Source organism: Trichosurus vulpecula, chromosome 3 (assembly GCF_011100635.1).
Source record: "Trichosurus vulpecula isolate mTriVul1 chromosome 3, mTriVul1.pri, whole genome shotgun sequence".
NCBI classification, from domain to species: Eukaryota; Metazoa; Chordata; class Mammalia; order Diprotodontia; family Phalangeridae; genus Trichosurus; species Trichosurus vulpecula.
In genome coordinates, this window is record NC_050575.1 from 289,342,739 (window position 1) to 289,353,103 (window position 10,365).

Genomic DNA, 10,365 nt, shown 5'->3' on the forward strand with positions numbered 1-10,365 from the left:
AAGGCATATGGTCCGTCAATAAGCCCCTCCTTGAAGTCTTTATTGGGACTACTGGAACAGCTTTTGAGAGCCCAGGCTCACCTTTCTCTATGCCATGATGAAGAATGATAATAAGACTGTAGTGTTAGACTAGCAGATGCCTACAGGAAATGCTTTGAAGCTTTAGAGACTCCTGTTTAACTGTGAAGTTAATAATATAGTCTAATAATACAGTCTACTAAGTGCATGAGGACCACATAACAAATGAGGTCCTGAAATAATAAACACAATGACTACTACAGTGTAAATGGTAAGAACAAACAATCCATAGCCTAAATGGAGCTCTGGATCCTAAAGAGAAGAGAAATAAGTGTCCTATTCTGAAAACTAGGTGAGAAGGGCAAGGAAGTACTTAATGTGACCAAAGACTGTTGACAAAGATGGAAGGTAAAGTGTAGATTAGTTGTGATTATAAAGAAAAAAACAAATAAGCTGGAATAGAGTCAGTCAAGGTACAGACCACAACAGTATGGAGCCGGGGACAGAGGAAAGGCCCATCATCTCAACACATCTTGGGACACAGGTATATCAAAGAGATGGTTATAGAGAAGAGAATTGTTCAAATGAGTTTTGACTTATGAGTCAAGCCAGAGTTTCTAATCCTTTTCTGTACTCAGAGATATCCTGTATTTCTGTTCTCTGTTACAAGATGAAAGTTCTACAATTCACCTTCATTGTGCTTCTCTGATGTATTTTCCCCCATCTTGTGGTCCCAAAGTTCCTGAAAGCACCAGCCTGCGCCTCCTTCAGAAATCTCTGCAAATTCTCTCTGGATTTGTCTACCTCGTCCTGTGTCACCTTGGTAGAGTTGAAAGTGGAGTCGGGAGACTTGGGTTCATCCCAGCTCTACCACTTATTTGCTGTGTGATCTTGAAGAAGTCCAGCATCAATTTCTTCACCTATAAAGTAAAATCCTTCCATTTCTAACATGAATCTATATTTACCTTCCCTTCCTTGCAGAAAAGAAGGGCCTGGAACTGATTTCCAGGGACAGTTCTGTACCCCCCAGGACAAATTGCTGTGTTTTATTAACTTCTCTATAAACAGGGCTTCCAATTTCTAAACCTGATGTGATCATCCAATTGGAGCAAGGGGAAGGACCTTGGATATTTGACCTGCAGAGAAATGAAGTGAGAAAGGTCCCAATAAATACCTTTCTAGGTGAGTGAGTGATAGAAGTAGATAGATGGGAGTCAATTGAAATAACAGCCCAGTTGTTTAGTGAGAGGGAACTTTTTTTTCAGTGACCCCAAGGTAAGCTGATGTTTCTTTGCCACTGACTCATGCAGGAAATTTGTCTTGGGTCGGTGGTATCACATTCTCAAATACGATTGCTCTGATTCTCTTTCCAAGTTGTTACCCACCAGCTCTTTCCTCTTCTTCACTCAGAGACATTCTTCATTACTCACTGAAAGTTTATTTTCCCAGATCCTATCCTAATTCTTATTCATTTCCTGATATTCCTATTCATCATCATCCCCTCCATTTAACATACTTGCTCATCATTCTTATCATACTTCTAGTTTTGTTCTCCTATTTTCTGCTCATCTTGCTTGGTAGACCTTCCCTCCGATTGTACCCTCATCTCTGTTCTCTCCCATTTCTGATCCTCTCTCCAGTTTACTATGCTTTTTGGAGATCTATCCAGTCTTACAAATTTTAGCATGCATTGTTTTTAGTTTTGTTATCTTCTTTTCCTTATAATATTTTCTTTCTTTCTTTCTTTCTTTTTTCTAAGACAGAGAATAGATGACATTTATATTTTCTCTTAGTTTCAGGCTGGAAGAATATACCTGAGATCAGGGATCAACTCCAAAGCAGAACAATTCTGAAGAAGTAGGATCACCGGAAATGTTAATGGAAAGACTGTACCTGAGGGCAAATTGGAGAGACACAGACCGAACACTGAAAGGGAGACAAGGGGAGAACCCCTTTCCCATGAGAGAGATTTCAAGCAATTGTCAATTAAACTACCCCCAAAAAATACTAAGGAAAGAGGCCCTGAATGTAGTGAATGTGGAAAAGCCTTTTTTGACCGATCAACCCTTACTAGACATCAGAGAACTCATACTGGAGAGAAGCCCTTTGAATGCAATGAATGCTGGAAAGCCTTCAGACATAATCTTAGCCTTCACAGACATCAGATCATTCACACAGGAGAAAGTCCCTATGAATGTAGTGAATGTGGCAAAGCCTTCTTTGACTGCTCATCCCTTACTCAACATCAGAAAATTCATAGTAAAGAGAAGCCTTATAAATGCACTGAATGTGGGAAAGCCTTCATCCAAAGAAGGCACCTTAATCAGCATCAGAGAACTCATACTGGGGAGAAGCCCTATGAATGTAGCGTGTGTGGAAAATTCTTCAGTAGCAAGTCATCTGTCATCATACATCAGTGATGTTATGCCAAAGAGTAACCCTAGAAACATAATGAATTTGGAGAACATTTTAGTCTGAATTCTTATTTTGTTAAATGCTCAAGAGCCAAACATATAAAAACTTAACACACATTTCCTCAATTGCAAACAAATTTGTTGTCCACACCTGATAATGTTCTGGCTGCAATTTAGTTTCTCTCTTTTGATGCCAAAATTGTTTTTTAAAGAAACAACATTCTATCAATGCTCTTTTCTTGTCACTTCTCACTGACTCCCTCCTCCCCAATAGAATCTTTGCTTATAACAATTAGTATAGTCATTCTAAACAGAGCAGCCCATTGACAGTGCCTAAAACTGTATGCTGCACTCGGTTCTTCTAATCTACCACCTCTATCTTCTAATCTACCTGAAGGTGGGAGGTACACTCTCCATCAGTCTTCTGAAATAAGCTTAAACTGATTTGGTCACTTACCAAACTCTGAGAAAGTAAACTTCATGTACTGTGTGCCATGAATGTGTCATAAATAGAAGAAGTAACCATTCTGGCCCAGTCCTTACATTGTTATCACAGTCATTTTTCAGTCCTGTCCAACTCTTCCTGACCCCATTTGGGGTTTTCTTGGCAAAGATACTGGAGTGGCTTGACATTTCCTTCTTCAGCCCATTTTACAGATGGCTAAGCGACTTGCCCAGGGTCACACAGCTAGTAAGTGTCTCAAGGCCAGATTTGGACTTAGGTCTTCTTGACTCTAGACCTGGCGCTCTATCCACTGCATCACCTAACTGACCCGGGGTACTTTTTTCTTACAACCAAATCCAATAACCTTTTCTTTGTTCTTGTCCTCTTTGGCTTCTTTATATAAATGACACTTTTGTCTACATCCTCCTTCAAATTCATCTTGGCTTCTATAATTATATACTTCTCCTTTCTATCTAAAGATGTTTTTTTTTCCCTAAGTATAACTCTAGGTTTTCTCTAAGGCTTTGCCCTTGGGTTTATCCCTTTATTCTTATTCTTGGAAATTCCACTTTACTCTCATAGTTTCAGTTATCATATCTATGCTAATATTTCTGAAATCAACACTTGTGTCAGCATCCTGCAGTAAAATGCTAGAAATTTAGGAATTAATTTGTCCAGGCAGCCCATCCCACCTCAGATACTAAATCCACATTTCCCTTTCCCACCCCATCTGAGACCTAGAGTCTTTGCCTTCCTCATTGGATTCTGTCTTCCATCTTTTTTGTCCTCTTCCCCCACTATCTCCCAGGAATGCATGTCCAGGTTCCTCTCCAGCATCAAACTGATAATTCTATTGATATCTCTGTTTCAATCCTGCAACACAGTACATATGTCTTGTCTGTGATAAGAATCAATTGCTTCACCTCTTTAAAGTTGGCATCACTGTGGTCCAAAATCATCTATGTAAGTCGAATGTGTTCTGCCTGTGGCCTCTGCTTATGTTATGTCTGGGTCTGTTCCCAGTTTTACCTGGATCATAATTTACATTATATATAAATAACTATTTACAAGGTATAATGTACAGTCTCCTCCACACTAATACCCAGGGCTACATATCCTTGTCCTATGATACAGAACCAGAGGGTACAGAAATCTGATGAAGGAATGCTACCACGAGAAAGACAAAGCTGTCTTTTGCCACAAATGTTACTTAGATGCCAAATACATGCTGAGAGCTCTGGAGAAAAGAATCAAACAAGTGTATCAGTAGCTGAATTGGACTGGACCAGTACTGGGAAATGAAAAAGGAGGTCTAGGATAGAGGTCATCACTGACCCTGAAGACACTAAACCAGACCACTTTGAGAGGCTAGATTTGTAATATTGGTGCATGGAACTCATAGTGAGGAAATTTCCTCTGCCAATGAGGCAGCTAGGTGGCACAGTGAATAGAGTGTTGGACCTGGTGTCATAAGGTCCAGAGTTCAAATGACATCTCTGATACTTATTAGTTGTGTGACTCTGGGAAAATCATTTAACCTCTGCCTTATTTCCTCATCTATATTGATACTAATAATAGCACCTAACTCACAGGGTGGTTGTGAGGATAAAAGTAGATATCATTGTAAAGCACCTTGCAGACCTTGTAGCATAATTAACAGGGGTGGGGAACCTGTAGCCTAGAAGCCACATGTGGCCTTCTAGGTCCTTGGGTGGGGCCTTTTAACTGAGTCCAGGTTTTACAGAACAAATCCTTTTTTATTGTTTTTTGGTTTTTGTTTTTTTGAAGGGGGAAGGCAGGGCAATTGGGGTTAAGTGACTTGCCCAAGGTCACACAGCTAGTCCGTGTGTCAAGTGTCTGAGGCTGGATTTGAACTCAGGTGCTCCTGACTCCAGGTCCAGTGCTCTACTCACTGCGCCACCTAGCTGCCCTGGAACAAATCCTTTTATTAAGGGGACCTGAGGTCCTGGAGGTCCATATGTAGCCTTGTGGCTGCAGGTTCTCTACCCTTGGATAAATGCTGTTCAGTCATGTCCGACTCTCCATGACCGCATTTGGAGTTTTCTTGGCAAAGATACTGAAGTGGTTTGCCATTTCCTTCCACAGCTCATTTTACAGATGAGGAAACTGAGACAAATTGGAGTAAGTGACTTGCCCAGGGTCACACAGTAAGTGTCTGAGGTCAGATCTGAACGCAGGTCTTCCTGACTCCAGGCCCAGTGGAGCCACCTTGCTGCCATATTACATGTTGCATGTTTTATGATACATCTATTTCTGTTTCCTGTTATAAGCTGAAAGTTTTATACATTTCATGGTCTTAAAAATAGGCAGCTTCTTTGTGTATGCATTCCCTACCTTCTTTTCCTGAAGCTCAGAGATTATCAATCAAAACTTGAGTACAGATAGGCGGAAGGTTATCAGTTATAAAGTAGGGGAAGAGATAATTGAACTAATTCAGATACACCTGACCAGTTACTAAATTGTTGCTTTCTAGAAAAAAAGGAAATTCAAGCTTCCTTTGGTAGTTTATGTAATCCCCTCTAGACTTCCTAGCATGTCCATTCTGAATAGGTGTTCAACTTGATGTGGTGGAGTCAGGAGGCCTCAGTTCAAGTCTTACCCGCACCACTTATTAGTTGTGTAATATTGGGCAAGTAACTTCTCTCTGGGCACGCTTCCAGATCTGCCAAATGAGGCAAGTTGGATTAGATCCTCTCTATGACCCTTTCAGTTATAACATCAAAGGTCAGTACATTTCCTTTCCCTTCCTTACAGAACAAGGGGCTGGGATTAAATTCTGGGACATTTCTGTGACCTTCATTTCCTCCATAAACCTTGCTTCCCATTTTAAACCTGATGTGACCTTCCTACGTGGGCCAGAGGCATCTGAAGAGAAATGGAGATACCAAGAAATACCTCTTTGGGTAAGTGAGAGAAAACCAGGTAGATGGGAATCACTGGAAAAATCGATTCAGAGAAAGAGTTCTCCTCTGTTGACCTTAGAGTTGCTGAGATTTGTTGCCATAGACTCGGGCAGGAAAATGCTCTTCCCTCTTTTCTAGTCAGATGGGAGTGGTGATTACTTTTTCACACAACGTATTTCTCTATTTCCTCTTTCTCATGTATTCTTTACCTTTGACTGACTTTTTGCCTTTTCCTTATTCATTAAGAACTCATTTACCCAGACTTCATCCTCCGTTTTAATTATTCCTTGATAATCCTACTCATTCTGTCTTCTCTACTTATCCTGTTGCTCTTATTATCTCTACAATGTTCTCCTTCTCTGATCATCTTACTTAATGGACTAGCCCCCTCCCTTCCTCTTCTATCCCTCCACATCTCTCCTCTCCAACTTCTATCCTCTTGCCTGATTATATAAATTAGTCTTTTTTCAAATTGGCTAATGTCATGGGTGCCTGGTGGGCATTCTTTTTTATTTCTTTATCCTCTTTCTCTTCACAACATTTTCTTTTCTTTCAGAGAATAGATTGTTTGTGCTTTCCATTGGTTTGTGCTTCTCCAAAGGGAGAGTAGATTTGAGACCCAGGAGTCAACATCAAAGTAGAGCATTTCTGAAGTAGAATCATCAGGGATATTAACAGAAAGCTTCACAAGACAAGTTCCTATATATTTAAAAAAAACCAACAAGAAAAATAAAGACAGTAAAAAAAAGGCATCTTCAATCTGCATTCAGGCTCTGTCAGTTCTTGAAAGTCATTGAAAGTCCTTCTGAATTGTTTTGGATCGTTGTATTGCTGAGAATGGCTAAGTCATTCACAGATGATCATTGTACAATAGTGTTAGTGTGTAAAACGTTCTCCTGGTTCTGCCCATTTCACTTTGTATCAGTTCCTGTAAGTCTTTCCAGGTTTTTCTGAAAGCACCCTGCTCATCATTTCTTAAAGTAAAATAGCATTCCATTACCACCAGCGGCTGTGGCCACGAAATGGCCAGAGATGGCCAAATGCCGCAGAGAGTGAAAAGAAAAACACATAAGGCAGGCCAGGTGGGAGAGTAAAGAACAGCTCCATTTATTATGCAGAGGAACAGGGCTTATATATCTATTTTAGGCAAGCAGAATCAACAAATCCATGTGCAAGGCATTAGTATAATGCATGACTTCCTCATGCTTAGCTCCTTTCGCCATAAACAATATTGTGCTAACAGCCCACAGGTGGTATTTAGCATGTGTGTGACCTGGGGGTTTTGGAGAGACCATGTGTGTACCGAGGAGGCTTGAAGAGCCTTCATCCTGAGCAGCACATGTATGCCTAGGGAGGGATGCAGAGCCTACATGTGGAATTATCAGCCCAAGGGCAAGAACAGGTCTCTGGCCTGTATCTTATCCCAGAATGGACTTTCTCAGAGCTGGCCCTCTACATTCCATCACAATCATATATCACAACTTGTTCAGCCATTCCCAAGAGATGGGCCTCCCCTCAATTTCCAACTCTTTGCCACCATAAAAAGGACTGCAATAAGGTCCAAAAAGGTCCTTTTCCCTTTTTAAATATCTCTTTGGAATACAGACTTAGTGGTAGCATTGCTGGGTCAAATGGTATGTACAGTTTTATAGCCCTTTGGGCACAATTCCAAATTGTTCTCCCCAATGGTTGGATCAGTTCACAGGTCCACCAACAGTGCAGTAGTGTCCCAGTTTTCCCACCCTTCAACATCTGTCACTTTCCTTTTCTGTCATATTGGTCAATCTGATAGGTGTCAAGTGGTACTCCAGAGTTGTTTTAATTTGCAATTATCTAATCAATAGTTATTTAGAGTATTGTTTCATATGACTATATATAGCTTTGATTTCTTCTTCTGAAAACTCCCAATACATATCCTTTGACCATTTATTAATTGGGGAATGACTTATAGTCTTATAAATTTGATTCAGTTCCCTATATATTTTAGAAGGGCGTATAAAGTTTAAAGTGGATAAAGGGTGAAAGAAAAAGTGTACTTCAAGCCAAAGGAAAAAGATAATTTTAAGAAAGAAGTTTATCTGACTTCTATAATCTTTGGGGGAATAAGTAAAATCTACCCAATGAGAAACCACTAGATTCTTGAAGACAGCTAAAGTTCAGGGAAGCAAAATGATAACCAAATTCACACAGACAATTGACAGCATCACCCTATCTCTAAAGGTATTAGAAAACAAGTAACCACTAAAACCATTTGAAACTGGTTAAAAACAGAAAACTAGATCAGTGGAACAAAACAGACAAAACCAAGAAAGAAATACATACCCAAGAATTTGATCAATTGAAAAAATACAAACAAGAGGAATATTGCAATAAAAACCAGAATGAAATTTGGCAGAAAATAAGTCAGATCAGTATCATATACTATGTAGTACAATATGCCCGAAATATATTTGACTTACATGTAAAAGATTACATTATTTTTTAAAATTAGAAGAGAATAGAGGTACCATTCACAACTATGCTTAGCAATTTTTCTTTGTTAAACCAGAAAATTTTTGTTAGATAGTGGGGGTGGGGAGGAGGTTACATTGGAAAATGACTGTGGGTTTTTTCTCTTTAAATAGTATTTTTTTTCTCAAATTACATGTCAAGAAAATTTTTGGCATTCATTTGTATAAGACTTTCAGTTCCAAATTTTTCTCCCTCCCTCCACTCCCCCTTCTGAAAATGGTAGGCAGTTTGATACAGTTTATACATGTGCTATCATGTAAAACATATTTCCATATTTGTCACAGTTGTAAAAGAAGAAATAGGTCAAAAGGGGAAAAAACATAAGAAAGAACAAAGTAAGTGAAAAAAGTATGCTTCAATCTGCATTCAGAGTCCATCAGTTCTTTATCTGGATATGGATAGCATTTTCCTTCATGAGTCCTTTGTACTTGTCTTGAATCATTGTGTTGCAGAGCAGAACTGAGTCATTCATAGTTCATCATCACACAATGTTGCTGATACTGTGTAGTGTTTTCCTGGTTCTGCTCATTTCACTCTGTGTCAGTTCTTACAAGTCTTTCCAGGCTTTTCTGAGATCTGCCTGTTCAACATTTCTTATTGCACGAAAGTATTCCATTACATACATACATACATACATACATATGGATATATATATATACACATACACACATACATACATATACAACAGCTTGTTGTGACTATGGTTTTTAAAAGGTATCAATGGATTTTTTTGAAATGGGCCTTTATGCCAAAGAATAGCTTGGGATCAAAAAACATTGTAGTTTTCTGAGTGCTATCTAGTTTACTTTCCTACTTTTTATTCAATTCTGAACCCAGTTTATTGTCTGTCTATAATGCCTATCCAAGACAGATTGTACTTACTCAATGGGAAGTCCATCTAATTGTATATCACATCTCAAATCTCACCAGCTTATTTTGTACCTCTCCAATGAACTTAACATATGATATTTTGTTTTATAGTTATCTGTGTATATATGTTATCCTCCTTCTAGACTGGGGTTCCCAACATGGGATATATATACTCCCAGAGAATATGAGAAGCTTGTCAAGGGGGTACAAACGATAGTTAGTAAATAATTATATTATCCTTTTGAGAATTATTAATCTCTTAAAATTCTAATGTATATTTCTGTGGTAAATTCTAGAATCAACTTCTGAAATTTACTAGATTTACCTTAAAATTAATTCATTGAACATACTTCTAGAATTTACTTTACTGAGAGACCCTTCTCGAAAAAAAAAAAGGTTAGCAACCGCCTAAAGTAGACTGTGAGTTCCACCAGCGACTATGTCTTACCTAAACTTTGTATCTTTCTGTATTTAGCTTCTCTGCACACTGTGTATTCTTAAATATTTGTTTAATTGAGACTTACAGAAAAATCCACCTATTACTATATAAGAACTTTGGACTACAGTGACAGGGGTTCTCATGGGAAAGTTTATACCCTTAAACACTTTCATCAATACAAGAAAGAACAGATCGATGAATTGAATAGATCACCCAAAAAAACCCCACAAAAAACCAAACAAACAAAAACCGTGGGAAAGTAACAAAACAACCCCCCCCCCCAAACAAAATAGCAACTCTAAAAATCAAAGAAATGGTTAACTAAACTGAAAGCAAAACCATTGAATTGACAGCTAAAATGAGATGATTGTCTATGTATTTTTAAAATGCTTCATTGGCTCTTCTTTTTCTTTTGTACATCACTATCACTACCCTCTCCAAACTTGTTCGGTGCTTGCTTTTGCCCTTTGAAATATCGTATTACAAGAATTGTAGGTCTACATTCTTTTGGAATGGCATCTTTTGATAGAATACACTCCCCTCCACCCCCGCCCCCCACCTTCCCACAACCCTGTTCCTCCTTCAAATAAAACCCTATCATTATAACAAATAGACAAAACAAAACAAACCCATGCAACGGTCGCGTTATAAACTCTTGAGTCTCTGCATATCGGTGGTCCAGCTGGGACTACATTTCCCAGAATCCCTGAGATCCACTTTCCCAGAATCCATTTCGGCCGAAGC

General features: G+C 38.9%; 1 protein-coding gene across 1 annotated transcript; it reads left to right on the forward strand.

The window, feature by feature from the left end:
• The first annotated feature begins 508 nt into the window (after window positions 1–508).
• LOC118842500 (zinc finger protein 2-like) lies at window positions 509–2,474 on the forward strand. The gene is made up of 2 exons (XM_036749980.1): window positions 509–562; window positions 1,905–2,474. Exons 1-2 carry the CDS (start codon window positions 509–511, stop codon window positions 2,436–2,438), a joined length of 588 nt encoding a protein of 195 aa, XP_036605875.1. The 3' UTR covers window positions 2,439–2,474.
• The last annotated feature ends 7,891 nt before the right edge of the window (window positions 2,475–10,365 follow it).

Coding starts and splice junctions, on each gene's coding strand:
- LOC118842500 (XM_036749980.1), top strand. CDS start 509: ATGGAGCCGGGGACAGAGGAAAGGCCCATCATCTCAACACATCTTGGG. Junction 563..1,904: donor CAACACATCTTGGGACACAG/GTATATCAAAGA, acceptor GTTAATGGAAAG/ACTGTACCTGAGGGCAAATT.